This window comes from Ptychodera flava, chromosome 5, assembly GCF_041260155.1.
Source record: "Ptychodera flava strain L36383 chromosome 5, AS_Pfla_20210202, whole genome shotgun sequence".
Classification (NCBI taxonomy): domain Eukaryota; kingdom Metazoa; phylum Hemichordata; class Enteropneusta; family Ptychoderidae; genus Ptychodera; species Ptychodera flava.
The window spans coordinates 15621258-15647779 of record NC_091932.1 but is presented as its reverse complement, the minus strand read 5'-3'; the positions used below and the strand labels follow the sequence as shown (position 1 = coordinate 15647779).

General features: G+C 36.8%; 2 protein-coding genes across 2 annotated transcripts; one reads left to right on the top strand and one right to left on the bottom strand.

Annotated features, from left to right (window-relative positions):
• Positions 1–1549: 1549 nt before the first annotated feature.
• LOC139133125 (eukaryotic translation elongation factor 1 epsilon-1-like) lies at positions 1550–26522 on the bottom strand. Its single transcript, XM_070699542.1, has 5 exons — positions 26322–26522; positions 21961–22161; positions 21114–21209; positions 20129–20188; positions 1550–2345 (listed from the first exon to the last, which is right to left on the bottom strand). Exons 1-5 carry the CDS (start codon positions 26442–26444, stop codon positions 2262–2264), a joined length of 564 nt encoding a protein of 187 aa, XP_070555643.1. The 5' UTR covers positions 26445–26522; the 3' UTR covers positions 1550–2261.
• On the top strand, positions 17948–19125 carry LOC139133126 (5-hydroxytryptamine receptor 4-like). The gene has a single exon (XM_070699543.1). It carries the CDS (start codon positions 18083–18085, stop codon positions 19007–19009), a length of 927 nt encoding a protein of 308 aa, XP_070555644.1. The 5' UTR covers positions 17948–18082; the 3' UTR covers positions 19010–19125.

Below are 26522 nucleotides of genomic sequence, written 5' to 3'. Positions count from 1 at the left end.
TGGTAACAGTTCTGGTAACCGATCCTCTGTTTATAGGCTTAGAAAAGATGCATTATGCTTTTGAAAATGCTCACTGCATAGTACCAGTACAATTTCTGCAAGTTTCCATTTACTGGAGGGTAAAATTACAGAAGGAAAATCTGTATCAAACGTTGAACTCATTTGATGATGGTGAATTCAAAATAGCCTGAAGATTAAAAGTTTGTGCAGGGTGTAGTCTGCCTGATGTCCGGCAGAACATTTTTCATGATTATGGATAGGCCCTGTGGACAAAAATCTTGTCAGTGACTTTCAATATGAGCTGTTTGCACTGTGCAATGATGGTTGTAAGTTGTCACGTATATGATATTTTGTAGTGATGACTCTACATCGGCTGTCTTGCACCCACTATCGGGAAACAGAAATGTCAGAATGGTTTTCTGAACATGTTTGTCCCTATCATTAAGTGCTAAAGCTACCCAGGCAAGACAACTGGACTGTTTCAACTGGAAAAGTTGACAGCAGTAATCTAATGTTATCGCATGTGATATCCATTTTGACCGCATTTCGACTGAGATAATTTTGTGCAGTCGAAAATGAAGTGTGTTTCACTTTTCACTATTGGATGCAATATTCCAAGTTATCATAACCAGTCTCATCCTACAGTTTGAGATTAACATGAAAGACTGAGAAGCTATCAAATTTTAGCGATTGATTTGTAAAATCGAACTGTTTCCTTAAATGTAGATGAATGTATCAATGGAGAAATCTATCGACTGACTCACAGCAACTCATTGACAATGTGACCCTCTATTGCCCTGTGTCACAGACAATTTTTCTCCTTGTCTGTGAAGCGGTATGCACTGGCCATGGCCATATGCCCTCTCAATGCCAGACCAGTGAGGGCACATCAGTGTAGGGCAGAGATTAAAAGCTTTGAAACAGACAAGGGGCCATGAGAGAGAGAGAGAGAGAGAGAGAGAGAGAGAGAGAGAGAGAGAGAGAGAGAGAGAGAGAGAGTAAAAAATCTCCTGAAAGCTCACACATGGAATCACTACTGTCAGAGAGGGCCAAATTTCAACACTACTTCAGGCATACATGGACCCACAGACCCTAGATATCTAGGGGTCTATACTTTCAGTTACAAACTACCAGGATCATTGAAATAATGGACACATCATTACTACCTGTCCTTGACGAAACCTCATCTTTCAGAAAATTGTCATGTCAGTTGTCATGGAAATCGTTTCACTTTCACAGCACATTGGGGCAAACAGCTGGTGGGGAAAGAACATAGTGAATTGTACCCCTGAATGGTCTATGCAAAGTTAATTGCATATTAGTGAGGCTCCGTCCATTTACTGGTATACCCTCTTCATTAATTATTCAATCTTTAGAAATATGTAACTCTGTAATCAAATAGCCACTGGGTGTCATATTACAATCGACCCAGTCACTTTTGTTTCAAGGGTTTTACAAACAGAAAAGTACCAGGCAGAAGTATAAAATAAAACACTGGAATGAATATTTACCTCCGTTCAAAAGAACCACAGACAGTGTGCACTGTAAATGGCATAATATCACTAGAATTTATTACTTGTATTTGAAGCTTGTGATTAACCTGTGCAGAGCACAGCTAAAGTGAGCTGAAGAAATGGTTGTGAAATATATGTATTCAGTAAAGTTGTATCATTATTAATAATCTTCCAAAGAAATTATCCTAAAACACTGCAATTTGGTACCAGAAATTCATAGTGTATTGTTTATAACTTACATCCGGGTACATCAAATTTCAACTTTTATTTTCCTTGAACTTTGACAAATAACTTGTTTTTTTCTGAAATGAAATATACACATATATCTCCATATCATTGTTACAGCAGCAGTGTTATTGAGAACATCATGTTTCCTGCAAGTTTTCCATTTATAAGCTTTTCTTTCCTGCCAAATTCTCACAACTGGTGGAAATTTGAGGGTTTTCTATCAGATGAAGTATTCCAAGATCTGAAATTCTGAATTTCAAGGTTTCTCGGCATTCAGTAGAACAACTCCATAAACTTGTTGCCTTGATACTGGCGGCTAAAATTTTAAAAGAATCAACATTTTTTGGGTATTGACAATAATATGTCACGGCAGTTTGTAGGCGACAAGCAGTACTTGGTAATAGCATTCAGAAAGAAATAATCGTCATAGAGATCTTTTTCAGCTTTGACAAACGACAACACTGCCTTCCTTTCCCTTGATGACCAGTTGTGGAAGCAATGCGTTCTTCTCAAAACAGCCTAGTGTACGCCGTCAGCATACAATATATTCTTCGGAAAGACAAGCTGTGTGAGATGCTGTTGAATGCTGGGATACCTCTGAACCTACAGATAAATAACATGAAGTCAAAGGTCAGCCAGAGAGTCGTTTTACATAAATTCCAATTTTCTGTACTGACATAATACAATTATACGCAATATAATGTGCAATGCTGTTTGAATCCACAGTATAATCTTTCACGTCTCCAAATACATCAGAGCAGAAAATTTACTGCGCACACTTTTTGAATAAAAGCACTTTACCGTACACATACACACACAAATTGTTTAAGTTTCATGTTTGTCATCCGCTGTTTAGAATATTGATCTCTTTTGCAGAATTTTTTGCTTTTCACAAATTGTTTGGAACAGTCACACCCTTGCTGTGCAACTCTCCCAGTGATAATTTATCAAACATCATCAACACCTTCAATATTATTGAAAAAGAAAATACGTGTATGGTACAATAAGAATTATGACACTGGGGGCAACATGATAGCGTCTCAGAAGACTACCTCATTAACCCTTTGCACCCTGACCCCCTGGTACTCTATGACGTCATCGGACATTTATGTCTGAGCCGGGTTCTAAGGGTTAAATTGCACTGAACTTCAACATTTCCATGATAAAATGATGTAAGTAGCTATCTGTAATTTTCGCTCAGTGGTAACGAGCTGAATTACTTTGCAGGCACGTATGTAACGTTCATCAGGAGATACAAGAGCCTGGAGGAAAAAGTACTGGCAAAAATCATGCTCAATTCTGTGTATAATTAGGTAGCTGACATTTTACATTTGAGTTACATCCAGTGATTAGCTGGTGGATCGTTTTGAAAACATGCAAATGGCATATTATTGGTAGTAATTAGGAATGGACCATTGGATCTTCTGAGGAGGGGGAAATCGGAATGCTAATATGAAATTTTTTTTTGCATTCAAAATGTTCACCCAAACCTTAATGAGAACACTAGACACTTACACACAACTGCAAATGTTTGAGCAAATTTTGCTCAGATTTCATCCATTTTTTAATACCTTTAAACGATGTAATGGATCAACCCTACCCCCTCCCAAAGTCTTATGGATGAACCCTCCCCCATCCCAAGATTTAAAGGACGAATCATACCCTCTCCCAAAATCTAATGGATGAACCCCTTTCCCTCCAAGATCTGATTTTTGACCTCTTAGCGAGACAAAATGATAATATCGGAAGTAATATTCGTAGAAATACTTAAATCATTACTAAAGCAGTTACAACCAAAGGTAACGAATTCTTGGTCTGATCTCAGGCTTTACATTTCACATGTCTTGTAAAATCCATATACATGGAGAATGTTGTGACATATGAAAAATAGTGTCAATGACACTGTCCTCCCATTTTACAGAGATAATAACTACTAGTACACACATGACATTGCATTCTTACAGGTTGACTAAGAAAATTCCATTGCAAGTCCAAATTAATCTTATACCCCAGCAATATGAAATGCTCCATCTCATAATGACTTTTACACATCTGACTGAAAACAACCCTAGGATCAAGACTATCATGTTTACAGCAATCCAGCAACAAATACTTTGGGAGAAAAAGATTTTTTGACAAAAAATGTGAAAAATTGCCCCAAAAATACAAATATGAAAATTTCACCACAATTTGAACAAATCTGACCAAGGCCAACCCTAGGATCATACATGTACATACAAGTTTTCAAGGCAAGAGGATGAGCGCTTTCTGAAAAGAAGATTTTTTGACAAAAACGGGAAAATCGCCCAAAAAATACAACTTTCAAAATTTCACCACAATTTGAAGAAATGTAACGCAAGTCACTATATAGAGCCTGCATACCAAGTTTTAACCAAATCTGGCCAGTGGTTACAGAGTTTTAGCAATTTGCAGGATTTTTCCTTTTTCCCCCGTCATTTGCATATTTTTGACTTTGACATGTTTATTTCAACAAATTCACATCTCCACCCCTGGGTGCACCTGTCCACCAAATACTAAGATGGTAGGTGCTGCGATTTAGGAGTTTTTAATGTGGACGGACATACATCCGCACATACAGACAGACAAACAGACAGACAGATAGACATGCATACATGCATACATTTATTTTTACAGCTTTTAACCTCCAACAGCCGACCAACTTGTCAATATCAGCTTGTTCAACTTGATACTATTGCTTATAATATATAAACAAGAGTTAATTACATTCTAATTAAAGTAAACAAGACTTGCTCATCAAGATTTACGTCATAAAAAACAGCATATCTGTCAGGTTGTAAAGAATCTTCAGCTGGTTATCTTTATCAGTATTTTCATCCTATTAACCAAGCACATTTTAACTTTCAAATAATATTGCAAGTAAGTTCTGTTGAATAAGTTGAGCCTGTAGGTACTCAGAGAAAGCACACAGAAGAGACAAATGTTTGCAACTTAAGAAGTTCAAGGTTATCAAAAGCATTATAAGGAATCGTGTAACACTTTCATTGCACTGTTTACACAGATTGCATAATTGCTATAAATAGCACATGAGGAATCTTACAGCCCAGCTTTACCATAAAAACCCTATCACTTTGACCACTATTTTAATTGACCACTTTATCTTTTTCCTCAAAAACTAATTTTATTTTATCCTTACCAAGTCCACCATAAATGGAAATTAGAACTTTCTCTATTTCTATTTATTTGACCACCCTATCATGACAAACTATTATGAGCAATTTCTTTTAGATAACATACAGAGCACAATATATGACGGTTCAGAATATGTCAAAGTTCGGATTCAGGAAAGTTGCCTTTACATGTTTTAATCCTCCAAGATGGTAAGCATTTCCATATGAACTGTCAAAAAGTTGAAATTTCTAATAATTCTACACTAAAATTATTTTGGCTTTGTTGATTTCCTAATTAATTCAATTATTTAAAATCATATAATTATTTTTTTCTGGGTGAATTGATAGGGTTTATACAGTACAAGAGTTACATACAATGTATTAAAGTCCAATTCAGTTAAAACATCAATTACTGTCTAACATTTCATCATTCCTATGAATAGCACCTCAGCCTGGAACAGCACAATCATAATCTGCTCATTCACACAGGCAGTACTTGACTATGAATGAATGACCTACTACATTTCACCTTAGTATGTACCAATTTGAAAGCATGATAAAAAGTACCACAAAATTTGCAAATTTCAGCATGAGCTCACAGAGTCATCTTCAGGTCACTCATAGGAACCTGCACACCCAATTAGAAAGTAATGGCATACACAGTTTCAACGAAGATTTTTTTAACCAAAAACGGTAAAATTGCCCCAAAATACAATATGCAAATTTTGCCATAATTTTGATGAATTCTATTCTGAGTTATCACAAGACACCTGCAGGCCAAATTTTAAAGCGAACAGGCCATTGGTTTCAGAGGAAACAATTTTACTGAAATAGCAAAAAAATAGAGAAAAAAATTCATTAAAAATAGAAAGCTGCCAATATTGACACCAAATCTGTATGTTTGAATGAGTGGGCCCAAGGTACCTAAAAACCAAATATGACAATGATCAGAAGAGTAGTTCCTGAGTTATTGATTTTTGACCATTTTCGCCCTTTTTTCTACCTCATTTGCATATACATGAGACTAAAATGTTCATTTTAACAACGGCACATCTACACCATATATGGCATCACTACACCAAAAATCAGCTTTATACATGCAGCAGTTTCGGAGTTTTTGCGTTGGACGGACAGACATCCATACATACATACATACATACATACATACAGACAGACATCTCACATACAGACTTTTTTCAACCATATAACCTCCCAATTGCCATATATGTATGGCAAATGGGAGGTAAAAATTACTATACTTCCAATTCTGTGGCTGCATTTAGCAAGTGAGCAACAGATTTTGTCTTTCCTTGGCAGGATATCAAATGTTTGCTGAGTTTTGTAATTTTTGCCTTACCGCACTCCTTGAGTGTGTTGTTGAGCAATAAAGTTAAGTAAAGTAAAGTAAAGTTTATACAAGTGGATTTTCTATTTCAGATTGCATGATAAACTAGAGGATCATCTATTTATTAATCATTGTCACTCAAAATCAGTGCGATTACTTGTACCTCTTGTTTTCTTGAAGAGTTTTTTCCACAGATAGAAAACAAACAAACAACATTGTATCAGATTAAAATCCAATAGGTCAGTCTATGTGCTATCGTATTACGTTCTCTTTTGTGGAGCTCCCATCACTACATCTGAACCTGCGCTGTGTGAAATCTTATTTTTTCAAAGTACCCAACCAATCAGAGAGCGGCCAAGCACACAAGGCTGCACGCTGTATGTCGCCATATTGATCGTCTTCATTCGTTATTCTCTCTCCTCCAGCGCTTTTTGTAACGCGCACTCTGATTTAGAGACAAGTTCAGATGAAGTGAGGGCAGGACTGCAGAAAGATATAGACTGTAGTAAGATTGCATAAAAAGGCCGACCCATCTCTACATTGCATTTTAATTAGATTACAGTGCATCGGACTATCATACAAGTTAGTGAGAGTGTATATATTGCCAAAAGAAAATCAGACTAAATTTTGTTTCTTTTGACTTTTATTTCATATGATATCTGTCATATTCACTTCAGCACATGGACAAAAAAGCCAGGGATAACGCGAAATGCTATTTTGATGGGTATTTCTTGGGCATGGTTCTGCATGAGTAAGTACAGATAATGATTGTGTGCAGTTTTTTTATCTGCATAATTAGACTGCTCCTGGTTGCTCCACTTTTCTTGGGTGCATGCAGCAGTTACTGGCCATCGTGTTCACGCCACGATCTAGACGACAGTCTGCCAGAGTATATCGCTACAATTTCATGATCACCTCACCACTAACACGACAGCCAGCCGAAGTTTATTCCTTCAGTTTGCACTGTTTTGATATTCACACGCCAACTCACCTGTGGCAGGTCTACTGTGTTTCCCCCAAATCTAGCCCACGTTGATATTAGTACAGCTCACAGGCCAGCCAGATTTCCAAACCAAATTCTTCCCTGAAGCAGAATACTTGTATGACAATTTTTACTGTTTGTTTCCCTGATTCGTTTCAATAATGTCAAGGGAAAATCTCAGAAAGGAAAAATAGAAACTTGTTCCCCATGTGGCATTCTTACAGATCCAAATCCCTTATCAGTGTTTGGGTTTCCTCTACAAAACATTTGCATAAGTTTGTCATCTATGTCAAAAATAACCTCAGATTTGTTTTCTTGATCAAATTTCACTACAAATTGATATTAAATATGACTACGTTATGTCTTACTACATGTATATATCAAAGATTGGTATAGGTCATTTAAGGTTGCAGACTAAAACATTAGCTCTAAAAATGACAAAATAATTGGATTCTCTTCCCCCCCCCGTTTTAACAAATTATTTGGCTTTGATCATCCCTAGGGACTTGTACAGTACATAAAATTGCAAGGTTATCAGACAAGCATTTTTTGAAAAAAAAGACCATTTGCCACAATCATATGATGCTTCTACACACCAAATCTCAAGTCTGTAAATATTGTGGTTATCAAAATAATTGCTTGGGTGGACATCTTCACAAACGGGCACACATACATACAGACATACAAACAGGCTGACAACTAACACCCTCCTAATAGCTTCTATAGACGATAGTCTAAAATAGCTAGCAAAGGTACAATGCATGCAATTAATTTAGTTCCAATGTACCTCAGCTGAGAGCCTGGTATGGTGATTAATTTTATTAATTCTTGTAACATGTAGGCAATTCATTGGGTTCAGATGTACGTAGTTTGTGACCCTGGAATGGTGATTAATTCTTGAACATTATGGCAATTCATTAGGTTCGGATATCAAAGCTGAGGGTTTGCTCAGTAAATCTTGCACAGTGCACACTGCAAGTCATGCCCTTGGCAGTTTTCCATCATGCTTTATGCGTTATATCCTATTTGGTCAATGGCAACTATCTCGTAAGTCACTTTCCATGGATTCGATAAAACCTTTGAGAGATCTGATAGAATATGTGCCATCTGCACTACAACACCTGACAAATCTCTGCCGATACTATTTTTAGAATGACACGTCTGGTAAACTGATACCATCTCAGAAACATGCAATCTTAACACCTTTGTATGAAGCACTGCTTTTACCCATTTATGAGAACACTTAAGAGAAATCCCTCTCAAGTTGTACGATTGAATTTGAAGTGATGGGGGTGGTGTAACAAAGAAACAGGAAGGAAAAGAAAAATCACAAAACAAAATGTTGTGATGATGAAGTTACCAGTCACTTGTCATTTTCAACGGCGAAGATGTACAAAGGGGCTTCACCACATTGCCAATGTAAAGCAGAACTTGCCTCGGGGACAGATATTCAGACTCTCAAACTTTTACAATTCTCTTCTGATATACCACTCGTGGGAGTTCATTTTAAAGCTCTTGGTGTAAGAAAACTTTTCACCATCTTAGTTTTTCAAAAATTGAAAATTTTGTTTTTTTTCCATAGAGTTAACACGAGGGTGGAGGCCATTTTGAATTTCAAATATCGATAAATCTTGGGTGATTTGTTTCTCTGGAAACCAAATTTCCACGGTGATCCCAAATTTTTGTTTGTGATTTTGAAAGAGGACAGTTGAAAGAATCCTTGAGGAAAGTTTGAGCAAAAGTTTAAATCTTTAATTTTCAAGGCGCACACTACCTTAAGGTTGTTCTGCACACAGCACTGTGTATTTTGCTGAAAATCACTTTTTTGTAAAATATTCGTTCAATTTTTAATGAATTTGTGAACCCCAGATTAAAATATTGGTTGGCTTTACCTTTCAGCATGATAAGCAGTCACAAGTTGGGTGAGAAAGAAGTGTAAATAAATGCAAATGTACCCAAATCAACCGATTTCCTGGCTTCTTTTTTCTCCGTTTTCAAACATTTCAAAAAAAATTTTGCTCCTCTGGCAGCGTCAAATTTTGTGAAATTTTAACATTATGTTCTTAAATACACTATTACAAAATGATCATTTTGGTTGGCAATTAAAATCTTACATTTTAAATACGAGTCATTCCAGTTTTGCTCATCATGATTTTAATCACATTTTTTGAATGTTAGTCTTATAACCTGTACCATTTAAGAACCAGAATAGATAACGCAAAACAAAATTGTCACTTTTGTCTACAGATTCTCTAGTTTCAAATGAGATACTAATTATTGTCATTAATACCAAAATTGAGATTTCCTACCCCAAATGTGTACCCTGTCTTAACCATTTGTCTAAACCATTGCTACTATACTAAACTTTAGATTCTGTGATCTTTGGAAATATACGTAGTATGAGGATTTCATATTCATCTTTGATAAGAAATATTACTTTGGAAAACTGTGTGTTGGTTAAGTGCAAACAATACCTTAATTATCGTAATTATAGGCATGTTTTATAGAATTTTGACAAAACTTTAATAAAATAGAGCCTACCTCTGTGAATGTGTCATAGTGATATTGCTTAAAAATTTCTAATATCTATAGTATGAGTGCCAAGTGCCAAGTGCTGCACTGTCATTTTCCAAATGGACATATCTTGCTTTTACTAAATGACAAAACAACACACATTTACCGATAGATACTATTTATGAAGATCAGGTCTGTGTAGCCATAACGACATTATAAAGCTATCAGATTGTATACACAGATATGGATATAAATGTAATGAGACAAAATAATCATCAAAAATAATTTTGCCTATAAGGCTTGATGTATATTTTTAATAGCACATCTTCTCTTTCGATGTCAGTCTTTTCGACTTTCATAACAATGGTAATCAGTAAACAACCTGTGCTGCCATTCTGAAGGAAATGCCTACTATCTATCAACTGTCCTTTCTTGTATTAGGGTCGTAAGTTTGCACTGCACTGGCTGGAAGCTTCTTCCTTGTTCATCCCTTGTGTGTTACTTTTTTTTCCGACTCCTGTCATTTTGTGAACAGCCTTCGTAAATGCTACCATAATCGCTTCAAATTGTGCATCCCATCTTCCCAAGCAAGTCAATTATTGTAAGGTACCTGAGTCACATAATTATGACGAGGATGCCTGACAACACATGTACGGATGAGCTCATTAATAATTTCAAATTATGTCAGGCAGGCATGTACAGCACACAAGGCCTGGTCAGATTCCCGGACTGAGCTCATGGATGATGACTTGGCAACTAATCCCACTCAGGGCCACTGTCCTCTTGTTTGGTTGTGGTAAAACTCCAGATGTTAACACCTTGAGGTAAATTGCCATAAGTACCCTTGTCATTGTAAGCAAACTACTTCCTGGAGTTGAGATTATTAATGAGATGGTCTTACACAGCAAGTTCCTGAGGGTGTGCCGTATCACATCTTCTCTGTACATGACCTTGTTTCTCAATCTCCAGTCTTTCTGGTTGAGTTGAATAGGCAAAGTTTCCGCCCAACACCTTGCATCAAGGATGATTCTCTCGCTGATGTTTTCCATTTGGATCTAAAGTCTGCTGGGAGGTGTTTCTGTAAACGTCACATATTCTGATTCGTCATCTCCTCATCAACATCTCTCCTGCACCTCGCAACTTTTCAATTTTCCCTCAGTCAAAAGTCACGCGTATGAAACTAGTGGATGTTGATGGCATAGAAGGGCTGGCTATCTGCTGGAATAGGCGCCATGAAATTGGAACTTGTTTCTCAAATTTCAACGGAAAGATTGAAACTTTTATTTACACATCACAGCTTGTAGACTTGTAGACAAATTCTTGCAAAAACCTACTTTAACATTCATCTGAAAACCTCTAACATTCATCTGAAAACCTCAGCCTGCCCTGGAGGAAATACATACGGTAAGTTTGCTTGCTTGTATATTTATCAATGCTGTCAAATGTTATTACAAAAAGCAAATTTTTCATTAGACACTGGCACAGATGTAATCTGTGTTTGGTTTTTTGCTGTACTCCAGATTTTGAACAGAATGTCAAATGTTAGTGTTGTGATCACCTAAATGATCACTTTGTACTGTCTAACCCATTGAGTGCAAAAAGCAATTTTTGTCACCGTTATGTCGTATACCCAAGTCAATTTTTTTCAGATTTCTGCCAAAATTTTGATTAAAATCTTTAGTCAATGAAATGTGATGTCCATTTGTTCCAAAATTATTAAAATATTACAGAAAAATTCATAAAAATTTTAAAATGTTGCACTAAAATTTTGGTGGGAAAAAATTACAGCCCGCAAAGGGTTAATTCAAACATGACATATGCAGGCAAGTTGTTTTTCTCAACAGGGCTTCATGTAGCTTGTCTGTTTAAGTGTCATCTATAGCATATTTGGTTTGTTGACTGACTTTTAAAGCTATTATTCATTTAAAATTTTGCATGTAGTGTTTGGTGAATTATTAGTAATATGAAAAAGAAACTTAACATAAAAATTCATCTTCCTTTCTACGACCATTGTTGCTTTTGGACTGCTAGACAATTGATACAACAACACGTAAAATGCCCTCAATAATTAGTTTTCCGTGTCAGGGGATCAAATAAAAGTAAACACAAGAACTCCTTTTGTGACTGATAATATCAGCTTGCATATCTACACATGTACTTGCCTGGAATGAAAACTTTGGACAACTGGTATTGTGCTGCATGTATCGCCCAAAATGGGCTTGTAATCACCAGTTGAGATACATCACGAAATGCACTTTGTCCGAGCATTTTGACTGTGATGTCTTTGCTAGATGACTGGGTGCCGTACTTGTCAGTTTGAATCCCATCAAACATTTTGTGAATTTGTACTCTTAGTATTTTTCCTTCAAGTGTGCTCCAAGTGTGATATCCTTTTCAAAGTGGGCCACGGCTAATATACGCAATAGCTTATATTTTTCTTGTGATTTTCAATTTTGTGTTTATAATTCTTAGCGTTGTTTAGCCTGCTTTTGTTACACCGATAGCTAGGATTACTGCACATGCATTTCACCGAGATGCAAACTTACTTATCATGTAAACCAAAATTGGCCACAACAAAGTCGATATCCCTGTCACTCAAATCAACCAGTAATTGTCAGTAAAAATAGAAATGCAACGTTACTTGTTTATACTGTTTGTAGTTTTACATTTCGCGGTAATGTTTCTTGTCACAGTAACCACTCAAATGTCAGTATTCAAGTCCGAGTACCATAGTCAATGTCCATGTAATTTGTCATGAATCTCAACTTCTATTCCACAGTTTTTGTTTCAAATGTTGGGAATCACGTGTATGGTGTAGCTCCACCCACCAACTCCTTTACTAATTAAGTAGATTATGCATTGGGCGTGTCATTAGTTAGTTGTGTCATTCATTGATCCTAATGATTATTCATACTACAATGTATATATGGACCTGTTATAGTAATAAAGTCAAGACTTGAACTTGGTCATACTAAGACACAATACAAAGCTGTCTCCGGCCATTAAATTAAACTTGTGTCAGCATCAACTGTAACCAAAGAAGATACATGTAGTTCCGGTAGCTGCATTTGTTGCTTGTAACACCTGCAATATCTGATGAACAAGGCTAGTAGCTGCATTTGTTGCTTGTAACACCTGCAATATCTGATGAACAAGGCTAGTAGCTGCATTTGTTGCTTGTAACACCTGCAATATCTGATGAACAAGGCTAGTAGCTGCATTTGTGGCTTGTAACACCTGCAATATCTGATGAACAAGGCTAGTAGCTGCATTTGTGGCTTGTAACACCTGCAATATCTGATGAACAAGGCTAGTAGCTGCATTTGTTGCTTGTAACACCTGCAATATCTGATGAACAAGGCTAGTAGCTGCATTTGTTGCTTGTAAAACACCTGCAATATCTGATGAACAAGGCTAGTAGCTGCATTTGTTGCTTGTAACACCTGCAATATCTGATGAACAAGGCTAGTAGCTGCATTTGTGGCATGCAACACCTACAAGATCTGATGAACAAGGCCACACTGTCATTAAGGTGCGGAATTGTGTTTTATCATTTTTAGAAAGTTTAGCTTGAAGTTTAGAAAGCTAATTTAGATTTGTCTACATCTACATCTAAATTTTCTAAATTAGCTGAAAAATTTTATGTATTTGATGCTATTTAGCTGGGGCTTTCTGGCAGTCGAAGAAAACAATTTTTGGGTGATATATCCGATATGTAGCACGATAATTATCATTCTAAACCTTATAAATTTGATGTTATTTAGCTCGGGCTTTCTGGCACATCAAAAAAAACATTTGGGGTGATATATCCGATATTTAGCATGATAATTATCGTTCTAAACTTTATAAATTTAATGCTATTCATCAAGTTCAGAATGATAAGTAGACGTGTTAAATATCGGACATATCACCCCAAATTTTTTTCTAGGTCAGCCAGAAAGCCAAAGCTAAATAGCGGCAAATTCATAAAGTTTAGAACGATTATTAGACGCGATAAAGATCAGATATATCATCCCAGAACATTTTTCTAGGTCCACTAGAAAGCCCGAGCTGAAGAGCGGCAAATTTATGAAGTTTTGAACGATAATTAAATGCCAGACTTCATCTTTTACTGTGAGCACGCAGCTGGGAGGTGGCAGCCTGGACCAACACATTTGATAAGGCTATTAACATTAACATAATCCGCACAAATGGACGCGATCGTCGTGGAACTAAGATTATCTCAACACACCTTGGCCATTTGAAATGTAGCAGTATGGTTACATTTCTTTACATTCGTCTTCACTCCGCATATCTTGCTAGCGGCGGTTATTTGACAGTCTTTGTTTTTGACGTGCAAATGAAATTTCAAATGAAACTTTTCGTCAGCTTACTCACTGTCACATTCTTCTGGACCTTCTTAGTGACCTTCAACTTCTGGCCTACGTGTGCACTGGATGACGTCGCATTTGCATCCTCAACTTCTAGCCTATTCCAATTGTCAATTCTATACGAGGTACTACAATGTATTCAGTGAAGTCGATGGGACAAGTCACTTTTGAGCTTTGAATTTTCAAACATTCCTCTTCGGGGAACAAATAGTACTTTCCTGGTTCTACAAGACTGCTCCTACAAGCTCAAATGTTTTACTCTAAACAAGTGGGAAAACGATATATTCTTGAAAAAAAATTTCACTTAAGGCCTGACTTTCTAAACTACAGCTAATTTCTAAATCTACAACGCTATTTTGAAAGCGATCATTATCTTTTTTGATCCTATCATGGCCCCTGATCCTATATATCCTTGGAAAACGTTTTTCACCCAAGGTTCGACTTTCGAAATTACTACATCTTACTGTGAGCATGCACCTTGGAGGTGGCAGCTTGGCGGGCAACACGTTTGATAAGGCTATTAGCATTAATTTGCACTGTTTAATCTGCACAAATGGACGCGATCGTCCTGGAAATAAGATTATCTCAACAGACCTTGGTCATTTGAAATGTAGCAGTATGGTTACATTTATTTAAATTCATCTTCACTTTGCATATCTGGTTTATATGTCACGGACACTAGCGGTAACTATTTGACAGTCTTTGTTTTAGACGCGCAAAGACACATTGACAATTTCTCTTCACCAAGATTGTTTCAATGCATACATACTTACTGCCACAGTTCTCTACTTCCGGATTTTCAACTTCTTGCCAGTTGCAATGGTCAATCATATAGGAGGTACTATTTACGGAAGTCTGGGGAAAGTCACATTTGAGCTTTGGATTCTTTGGATTCTCTTATAAATTAACAACGTCAAGCCCATTCCAACTTCTGGCCTATTCCAATTGTCAATTATATATGAGACGAGGTACTATTCAATGAAGTCTATGGGACAAGTCACTTTTGAGCTTTAAATTTTCAAACATATCTCTTGGGAAAACAAATAGTACTATCCTGGTTCTACAAGACTGCTCCTACAAGCTCACACGTTTTCTCGATCAGCAAGAAAGCCCTATCTAAATAGTGGCAAATTTATAAAGTTTAGAATGATAATTGTGGTGCTAAATTCGATATATCACCCCAAAATTTTTTTGTTGGTCGCTAGAAAGCCCTAGCTAAATAGCATCAAATTTATAAAGTTTAGAACGATAATTATCGCGCTAAATATCGGATATATCACCCAAATTTTTTTTTCTTGGTCGGCCAGAAAGCCCCAGCTAAATAGCATCAAATTTATAAAGTTTAGAACAATAATTATCGCGCTAAATATCGGATATATCACCCCAAAATTTTTTTTCTTGGTCGGCCAGAAAGCCCGAGCTAAATAGCATCAAATTTATAAAGTTTAGAACAATAATTATCGCGCTAAATATCGGATATATCACCCCAAAATTTTTTTTCTTGGTCGGCCAGAAAGCCCGAGCTAAATAGCATCAAATTTGTAAAATTTAGATCGATAATTATTGCGCTAAATATCATATATAGTTGTCACCCCAAATTTCTTTTTCTTTTTCTTGGTCGGACAGAAAGCCCCAGCTAAATAGTGGCAAATTTATAAAGTTTAGAACAATAATTATGGCGCTAAATTCGATATATCACTCCAAATTTTTTTTGTTGGTCGGCTAGAAAGCCTGAGCTAAATAGCATCAAATTAATAAAGTTTAGAACGATAATTATAGCGCTAAATATCAGATATATCACCCCAAAATTTGTTTTCTTGGTCGGCCAGAAAGCCCGACTAAATAGTGGCAAATTTATTAAGTTTAGAACAATAATTAGACGCGCTAAATATCGGATATAACAACCAAAATTTTTTTCTCGGTCTGCCAGAAAGCCTTAGCTAAATAATGGCAAATTTATAAAGTTTAGAACCATAGTTTTGTAGTTGTTTAGCTGTGTTCAGCCACTTGAGCTACATTAGCTCCCATAGTCAATACATGGAGTTTAGAAATGCATCAGTGTAAAAGACACAATTCTGCACCTTACTCCACACTGTCCTATTGCTTTGAAAAGCTCTTAATGCTTATGAAGGTTATGTTTTGCGTCAAATGACAGCATTAGCACCTGCCACTCATCCAGCGTTTTGAGTCAAATTCTCTTCATGCCAGATATCATCTGTAAAATGGTACAGCGAGATGAGCGTTAGTCAGATCAAACTCAGTTCTCTTGCTTGGCTTTTGTTCCCATGGGCAGGCTTTTGTTCCCATGGGCATTGGACGGCATAAAGGAAGTCTCCAGATTGCCAGAAGCATTGCTTTTTCAGGCTGACTATGTCTCTCGCTTCCTGTAATTGTATTCCATGTATTGTGGATCCAGCCGTTCAATGCTGATCCTTGGACATTTGTGTGAGCACATATCGAGGCTTAGCTAAGAGTGACAAAACATAGATTTGGCAAGGCATCATGAACAGGTTACACAGTTTGCACATCTTTGCTTATGTTAATAAGGTAGAATGTTACAAAACATCAAATATAACCCTTTTCCTGCCAGACAGTAATAACTGTATCACTTCCCCATCAGCCAAGTCAGTAAAAAAGCGGTATTGAGCCAAAACATGACGTTTTTTCACCCACTTGGCTTGGTATGTTATAGCATCTTTTGTCCAAAAAAAATCAACTTTACAGTATTCTGTTTTCAACAGCCTACAAATGTACAGTATTATGTTAAAATACATCATATGGAATACGTTGTACTAGTATTTCCTTAATTTTAACCATCTTGACCTGATGGTGAAATATGGACTTGGCAGGAAAAGGGTTAAGAGAGTTTGATGCCAAATACTGGCTACGCGAGCCAAACTTTAAAACTCGGTGGCACCATTTTTACATACACTTGCTCCTCTAGTAAAAAGTCATCCAAATTTCTCTAGCTGCCTCCAAATTACCATGACCCTTCTAGCACAGCATACTGTGTTTGTGATTGTACATCCATCATGAAATTACCTTTTTTGATGCTGAAAAACAAGCAAAGGATTCAAATTCTAACTTTCGCATGAAGAGTGCTATCACTGCTTACGTCAGAACTAGTGAGAAGTTAGATGAAATACTGTAGTTTCCTAAAACAATAAACTTCATCACAGTCTTTGTTAATGAAAACCAAAGGATCTGTTTTTAATATAAATAGTGCTGATCGCAAATGACGTCACTTTTTCTCTCATTAATATACATAAATAAATATTCATCCACATTTTCCGCATAAACGATGGAAATAAAACCTGTTATTCTTACAATGGCTCCTTACAGTAACACCCATCCTTGTGAATTTATGGCTTAGACTACCGGTACAAGCTGCATCAACAGCTGTGCATACAACAACAAAATCTGTCTGAATTTCAGGCAGCATTGTCTGATGTCACATGCGTGCAGCTATATTAAGTACCAAACCTGAAATTGCAATCAGCACTCTATTTTATATTATTTTCACTGTGCATGGTGTCCAAGTTTTTATATCAAGCTATACTTTTGAATCCACATTTTAGGATGCAATTGGAAATATTATTTCTCCGTTCGAATTTACTTATAGATTTCTTGTAGTGAGACGATACGCCAGCACACTTCTGAGAGAATAAAACGACATGACTGGCACTAAAATTGTGAAAAAAAAATTGAAAAAATGCAGATATTAAGAGTTTAATAGCTATAAAAATATATTAACAATTTTTTACTAATTATATATTCTTTCAGGGTCCTGGGGATCTTCAGTCTGCGTACATTACTCACAGTATATCACAGCAAAATATTTTTAACAAATTCTGCGGGTGCAGAAACGTGACAATGGTGTGCCATTTCTCGAACATCTCACTACAGTCAATGCGACGGCCAATACAGATTGCACATCCAACTGGACAGAATTGGCTGAGAAAGAACTGCTGCCTGGCTTTATGAAGTCAATGACGTTCAAGTGGATCAGCGGCTCCTACTACTTTGCATTTCTACTTCCGTTATGCCTGGTGGGAAATGTCCTTCTCATTGTCACTTTGTGGAAAAACATTCAAACAAAATTTGAAGCGCCGCAGTACAAGTTCGTGATGAGTCTGGCCTTTTCCGACGTTGCCTTTAGTTTGCTCTTTCTATCCTTCACGATAGCTCCTTTTGTGATTGATACGTGGCCTTATGGTCATGCATTTTGTCAGGTCCACGGCTGCCTGAATATGACCTTGGCCTTTGCTTCGCTGTTGAATTTAGTTGCGATAAGTGTTGACCGTTACTACGCGTGCTGTAAACCCCTGCACTATCATCAAAAAATGACCCCAAGACGGGTCACTCTAATGATAGCCGCGGCGTGGATATACGCAACGGTCCTTGCACTGCTCCCAATACTTGGTTTGGGAGAGTACCGCTACTTCGCCAACAAGTATTCGTGCAGCATGGTGTGGGACATGAAATTAAAAAACGGCATTTATGTAAAAGTGACGGGAGCTTTGTGCTTCTTCCCATCACTATTGTTAATCGTTTTCTGCTATATAAAAATATACCAGGCTGTTAAACATCAGAAACAGCAAGTGAATCAGGTTAATAACTACTTCAACAACACAAATAATGCTAAAAACCTAAAGAAAGATTTCCGGGGGGCTTTGACCTTTATTGTCGTCATAATCGCCTACTTTATCACCTGGGTACCGTACGTAGGTGTTCACATGGTCAGCTTGTACACACACAGTGATGCTGCTACCATGGTGGTAGCCGAGAATTTCGTTGATGGTATGTTTTCCCTGGCTTCGGCAGTCAATCCATTCATCTACAGCGTGATGCACGGTCCCATCAAACGGGAAATCAGAAAGACAGTGTGCTGTCTCAAGCCTTTGTAAGGTTTTGCTAACCCCGTGCAAAAGCCATCGGTGACAAAACATGATGATGACAAGATTATGTTCTGGTTATAGTGTGTATATTTTAACATAGCAGGGATGCTCTGTATCTATTTAACATGCTGTACTGAAACAGTTATATAGGCTACACAAACTGTTGTAGTTTCACAGTAGTCCATTGTGTAATATGTAAGTTATAGAGATTTAGTGGTACATTCCATTATGGTAATTACTGTAGTTGTGAGAGTGTAAGCCTTTCTTTTAGGGGCGACGTCAAAAGATCGATGTTTGAAAAAAAACTTAATTGCTTAAGTTTGGGGGTTGGGGGGTTTTGGCCAAATTAATTTCTCTGCAGTCAAAAACGATTTAACGTCTTTTTTGGCAAATTTTACGATTTTAAGGCTGTTTTTTGTACGCGAAAACCAATCCAGTCACCCGTATTTTTGTTACTTTATAATGGTTTTCAATTTTTATTTAATTCAATGGTACATTGGTACGTCGTTTGAAAGAATTAGTACAGGGTAGGAGTCCGCAATGTTTTTCAATTTTAGGTCAGTTAAGTTAGAAGGGGGGTGGGGGGTCTGAGGCCAAACTTAAGCAATTAAGTTAGATTTATTATATTGAACTTTTGATGTTGCCCCTTATGCAATGTTTGGTCTTGTCTGCATGCAAATGTTCCGAAAACTATTCACGTCTCAAAAGTAATACAGACATCTGAAAAGAAGGGTCACATTCTAGAATGGTAAAGTCGTATTAGTCTCTGCAAAAATATGATTGGTTTGTTTCAGATGGTATTGCAGCATGCTCTCCGATGAAATTTTGACTTTACAATTTCTGCAGTGGATAAAACAAGGCTTTTATCATGATTTTTGAAACAATTTTTTCAAAAAAATTTGTTCTATTATGTCGAGCATGTTGTGATAATGTACTAAGTTTTTGTTTGTGTTAGTTTCAAATGATATCTCTTACCCTTGTGGACCGGTATACAGAACACTGAAGTATGAATCTGAAGTAAATGTCAATTATTTATAAAGAGTATATGACATGTGTTGATAGTACATTGGTAAGCATGCAATAATGTACGATGTAGGAATAGTAAAAGTCACTGGCTAGGGTACTTACGTTATCAAACCACCTTGAAAGGTTCATAAATTTTTGTCTTTCTTGCATGGTCAGTTGTGACTGTAAAAAGAAGCAATGTAGATCCATTAGCTACATAAGAATATACTTTAAATCATGGAGGTCCAATGTTGTCAGATGCAAAAGAACCACATGAGTGTAGTGTCTGGGAGCTATTTTATTGCAGGGACTGAATTTCATATATTCAGTGTGCCATCTTAGCTATCTTGAAGTGCCACTGACACAAGAGCTTTCTGTCCAACCCATGACAATGTTTACATATTACCGATACATTTGTAAGCATAGGGTGCTTGGCAACTCAAGAAACTTTCAAGAAATTTCAAAATTGACTCAAAAGAGTTTGGGACACTTAAAAGTTTAAAGGCACACTGCCTACAATACAAAGTTCCTTCAGATTTATGAAAGACACAAAAAAAATTACACAATTGCTTGCATGTTGAGTCACAGTCACTCCACTCACCAGTGAGTGGAGGGACTGTGGTTGAGTGAATATTTTGGAATTTCATTCAGGAACTTTTGGTATTCTGTTATTTACTTTCACATACAAATCAGGGTGAAATGTGAAAAATGTTGCTTTGTTTTGAAGGTCAGTTTAAAAGTTTATAGAAATTTGAGCTGATTCTTGGTAGTGTGGCATTTACTCTAGAGGGCGCACTTCCTGTACGTATTTCATAAATGTCTAGATTTATTCCTTTTTTCTCCACACATTTGAATTTACAATTGAATTGTAATTTTCTTTGTTGCATTGAAAGGAGGCAGAACAAGAACCGTACAGTAAAATGTGAATGATATTCTGAACAAAGTAAAAGAGAATCGACATTGAAAAGACTATTTCAAAATAACAGCTAAATATTTACTACAATGTAAAGTGGTTATATTTTGCAAGGGTGCCTGTACAAGTGCATGATGTATCGATATATTGTATACAAGAAATTTGGTATGTAAAGTGGTTCCAAAATGTACTCACAACAATGGAATGAAGCCCATAATAGAGCAGCAAGTCAGCAATAGTAAACTGGTTGCCAGACATGTACACCCTGTCTCTCAGGTAAAAATTTAGTTCCTGAAACAAGAGAAGAAACAAAACTGTGACCCCCAGGAGGAAGTGTTCACACAAATGAGTAACAACGTGTGTGTGCAGATGGGAGTTAAACCGTTATCCTGCCAATTCAAGTTCATGTGTACGTGTCACCATCAGGTCAATTTGGTTAAAACCAGTGAGGCATAACGACCCATATGCTGCATTTTGATAAAGACTTAACCATTTGAAGGCATCCGTAAAACATATACATGCGTAAACGTCATTTTTATTGACTAAACCTGCTATAACGTACCACCCCAAGTAGGTGAAAATACGCACAGGTTTTTGCTCAATACTGCTTTTTGCTGACTTAGCAGACAGATTAGTTACATGCCTGGCTGGATACGGATTACTGTGGTCAGAAATAAGAATGTGTTCTCTTTACATTTTGGTATTATACATTTAAATCACAGAACAACATAATTGATTCATCAATAATGAATTACAGTAAACAGGAAGTTACAAACACGCACAGAAAGGTAGAAGTGTACAGTTTTGCCGTAAATGTGAAATCCCGTAAAGCTAAGGAGTCATGGCAAACCCCTTAGGCATTTGCCTGACAAACAGTGATTCACGGTGACTGATCCAGGGTGGTAGCTTTCATCATTGGCTTTTAGTTGTGGACCTTTGTTTCTCAGCAACAGTATTCTGTGTAGTTTTGATACAAAATCTCTCTTTACGTGAATGTTTGCCCAAAGTTTTATATGAATTACTTAATGTTTCCATACAGCACCTTTAACACTGTTTTCACATCTTCTCTGTTGTGACATCTGTCCACCTGTGTCACTCTGTACTCTAACCACTGACTGATGGCCGCCTTCTGCTCTGCTGACGTCCCAAGTAACGTCTGTTTGTTTGCTTTCTGGGCTAAATATTTTGTGATAGATGCAAGCCCACTCACACTGCTGCCGTTTTCTGTATGTACAACTGGAATCTTGAAAACGAAACAGAGAATCATTTATTTATTTTTCAAAATGAAATCTTCTGATGAAATACAGTGGTTTGCATTGACCTGTTGGCATAAGACAAACTAGACATATTGTCTGAATCACGGTGTTAGAGGTAATATGAGTCGATCATAGAGGAATCAACTCTGCAAATTAAAGTTGAAACAATGTCTGGCAGGAGGTCAAACGTAGTCAAAACAACACCATCAGATCCACACACACTATGTTTGTGAATCATGTCTGCTGTCCTGAATGCAGTCACTTGTTGCCTACCGGTAGTTGGCGGTGTTGTTTTGACTATGTCTGACCACCTGCCAGACAATGTTTCAACTTTTGAAGAGCAAGTTCACTGTAATTGACTCATAATACCGCCTAGCTGATAGTTACGCCTGACAGTGTTGACAACACCTCGATGTAGACAATGTCTAGTTCGTCTAATGCCAACGGGTCAATGCAAATCATTACATATACTTATTTTTGCATTATTTGTGAATAACCTAAGTCTTCGAATAAAGTAAAGAGTATTAAGTTCATGACATTTAAAACACTACCAGCATGTCTTTCTTAATTCATTACATTCTGTCATGTATAAGTATTAAGTTTCATTGGAAAATAATATGGTTTTCAAGTAACAATACTTGATGATAGAAGGGATTTGTATTGTACATGGTTTTCATGATCTTTGAATTTAGAATTTCAGTTTTTGAGATGAAATCACGGTTTGTAAAGTGCATGTTCTATTCACAAAACTGCTGTTTTGCAGACAAAATAAAAATAGTTTTATGACAGAGTACCTGTACGTGTAGCCTAGAATCCTATTCGTCCGCTTGCCGAGTGGGTCTGAGGTACGGGGGCAAGCGGACGAATAGGATTCTAGGCTACTGCACGTGTAAATCAAGTAAATGTAATCAAGTGGACAAAAAGAACAAAAATGAAATTACTATATTTTGCTTATTTTTCTCTGTATTAACCCTTTCAGTGCCAAAGTCTATTTTGCCCCCTTTATAAAATAAACCCCAGTCAATTTTTCTCTGATTTTTGCCAAAATTTTGAGAAAAAACTGTAGCCAATGAAATGTGATGTCAATTTGGTCCAAAATTATCGAAATATTACAGAAAAATTCATAAAATTTAATAAAATTTTGCACTAAAATTTTGGCGGGAGAAAATTACAGCGGCTCAAAGGGTTAAATATGTCTTGTAATGTAGATGAAATAAAATTTATGTCTGTTCAAATGAATGTTCTGGTGCATGTTTTCTTTCACTGCAAATTTGACAACAGTGATGAATTACTGCGAAGTTCCCTACATGGAGTTTATTGATGTCATTGAAGTAATTGGTAGTGAAATTTCAAAAAACAAAAAAAAATACATACCAACTGAAAAAGAACTCACTTACTTTAAAGCCATACAAACTGATAATTAATAGAGATTAAAAATCAATACTTCAGGGTCAGCTGATTGGTAAATCAACGAAATCTCAGAGAAACATCGATACAAATGGGATAAACTTAGGTTTTAAATATAACCTTTTTCAACAGAATGATTTTGAACTTTCATAAATGGAATTAGGGGTGAAAAGTTTAAATCCCTTTGTATAGATTGAACATCTAAACCCTGAAATGAATTCTCTGATAAATTCAGTGCTTTTTACACTGTATGTATTCCATTGTTTAGTAGTCAGTACTCACACCACACACACATACAACATGTAACCCTGCTGTACAGTTACTGCATTCTACATGACATCAATAAACTTTTGTTTCAAGGACAAAACCAGAGACCTGGGATGCAAATGCATACTGGTACAAACCTTCAGAAAGGTTGCATGATCCACATATCCACAAAAGACTTTGAACCGCTTGAATGAATGAATGAATGAATGAACAAATGAACATGTTTCATATTCAGTAGTTTTATTTCCAATACCAGCATTTCTAACCTGCATTGTACCAAGGGTATTATATTTTTCGACCTACATGTATTTTTTTAATCACAGTCCAGGAACGGAAAATTTATAAGATCATTGAATTTAAAAGGTCATACCATGGAGGTAGCGAGAAGAACCCCTACGCCAGGCCTATGGTCATACAGATGTTGCCAAAGAAATCTCTGTGGTCAATATCCCAAGCATTTTACTTTTTTAGAACAGATATTGACAACAAACAAGTCTGTTTTTGTTCAGAAAAGGTCCGGAAAATGTGTGATATTTCCTTTAACCACTAACTCAATTTGCTCGATCCATTTTGAAAGCCAAATATAACCTCACTGTGTTGTAATCTGAGTTTTGCAGTTCAGTAATATGGGATCAGATCATTATATATTTCCAGTAGATATCTAAAATTACATAAGTAATTTCTTATCAGTGCTATCTGTAAGGGCGGTTGATGTCATGTTATGTCAGCTATACTTCAACAAGTATCAAGGTGCTTGACAATGTATGATACAAAACTACCTTAAATGTGTGTGTGTGTGTGAGAGAGAGAGTCAGAGACAGTGAGAGACTTTAGCCCTTTGGTTCACTGCCACTAAATTCACTTTGTCTACCCAGATGCAAAATCCTGGTAATGTCTATACACTGACTTCACGATAGCGTCACCAAAACTCATTGCAGACATAATCTTTGAATAGCTGACCTTTCATATCACCACTTTGCTTCTGTTGAAATCTGTTTTTGTTTTATCAAGAGTTCCCTAGCCGGGTACAAAGTACATGTCTAAATATATATCACTCTGACACTGGCATTTCCCCCTTAGAAGTTGCTTCAAAATTTCAACTTTCAATGTATTTAGCATATTTATTTGCTGTTTACACTTGTCATTTTGGAAAGCTATCCACTCCATAATTTTCATTCTATGTCACTTCTCAGTCACTTGGGCTCCAATGTAAATTGTCTGCATCAACATTTGTAGAGCAGCAATTCATCATTATCAGTCAAATTTTCCTTTTTAAGAACGGAACCTAAGTTTGGTCAACCTTTTGACTAGTCCATCTTTGACAATTGATGCCGGGTCAGTGATTGCGTACAGCATGGTGTAGGCTAACACATTGCATAGATACCATCCCAGATTACTACGCTACTTGTACCACTAGTATATCAATGAATAATTGCTTAAAGTAAGGTTGATGTGTATCATATGAACAATGCTGATACATGAGTCTTCACCACCCGGTGAGTTTTCATCTTTGAGTTTGACCAAGCAGTCACAGAGCCTATTGTCACTGCCATCTGGCGTTATTCTTACAGGCTGCACAATTGTGTGAAATAATTGCACCCTTTTCTTTATAATATTTGTTTTTGTATGTTTAAAAGTGTATACTGATGGCATCAGAAGAAAATTATCTGCGACAGAAAAATTAGTTTAAGAAAATATTTACACAGGTTAAAGTGACGTGACCAAGGTCGGAAAAGTTGAGGTTAGGTGTCTGACTTCGAAATAGCCGTTGAAACATACACCCTCCAAAAGACAGTTTTGGAGGATCTATGGTTGAAATGACTTGAACTGATTTTTCTGTCACCTGGTTCAGTGGTTTGGGCATATGCATTGAAACTACAAAGGAGAAATTGAAAAGCTGATTTTAATAGCTACGGTGCACAGAGCTAGAGACAGACCGTCCGAAGGAAACAGTACAGTGCAGTAGCCACTGTGCACTATAACATATCATACGATTGATAGTGTAAATTGCAACCACAGACAAAATTTCCCTAGTTTCGAAAAAGCTGTGGCGGATCACTTCATGTAGAAGTTTCTAGGCCCCCTGATACAATTAGATTGTGCGGGCCGGCCAGTGTGAAAGTGACATCACAACCGGCCCAGGTCAAGGTCGCCAGTTCACAGATTGTTTTCCTGTTCTCGTGACTGAGTCGACATTTCCGCTTTCAAGAAGGAATCCATATAGGTTTCGCTGTAATGTTATTTTCTTACAGAAATAGATAGTGACTGCGGTTACAGAAACAATGTACTCGGCCATTGAAAACGATGCTCACGGTGAAACCTGTACGTATTGCGACCGGCCGGCAGCTTTGCCATCGAAAATCCGAAAGCGTGCAGATGGCAACAACATTGTGTCTCCCGGACGCAACTATGCATATACCACAACAATACTCTACCGGCTCTTAAGTACATGTTACAAAAAGCTATTCCATACCTTTGTTTCGCTATTTACGTTTACTTTCACGCTATTTACGCCTAAAAATTTGGCAATAGCCCGGACATCCTGCTTCATGTCAGCCATGATGAATGCGTTTGTTTGTTCGTTTATCGTTTTCATTAAACAGATACACGGTGAAACGAGGTACAATATGGGATAAAATAGAAAGAAGAAAAATGTTTGGCTCGATAATTTAAT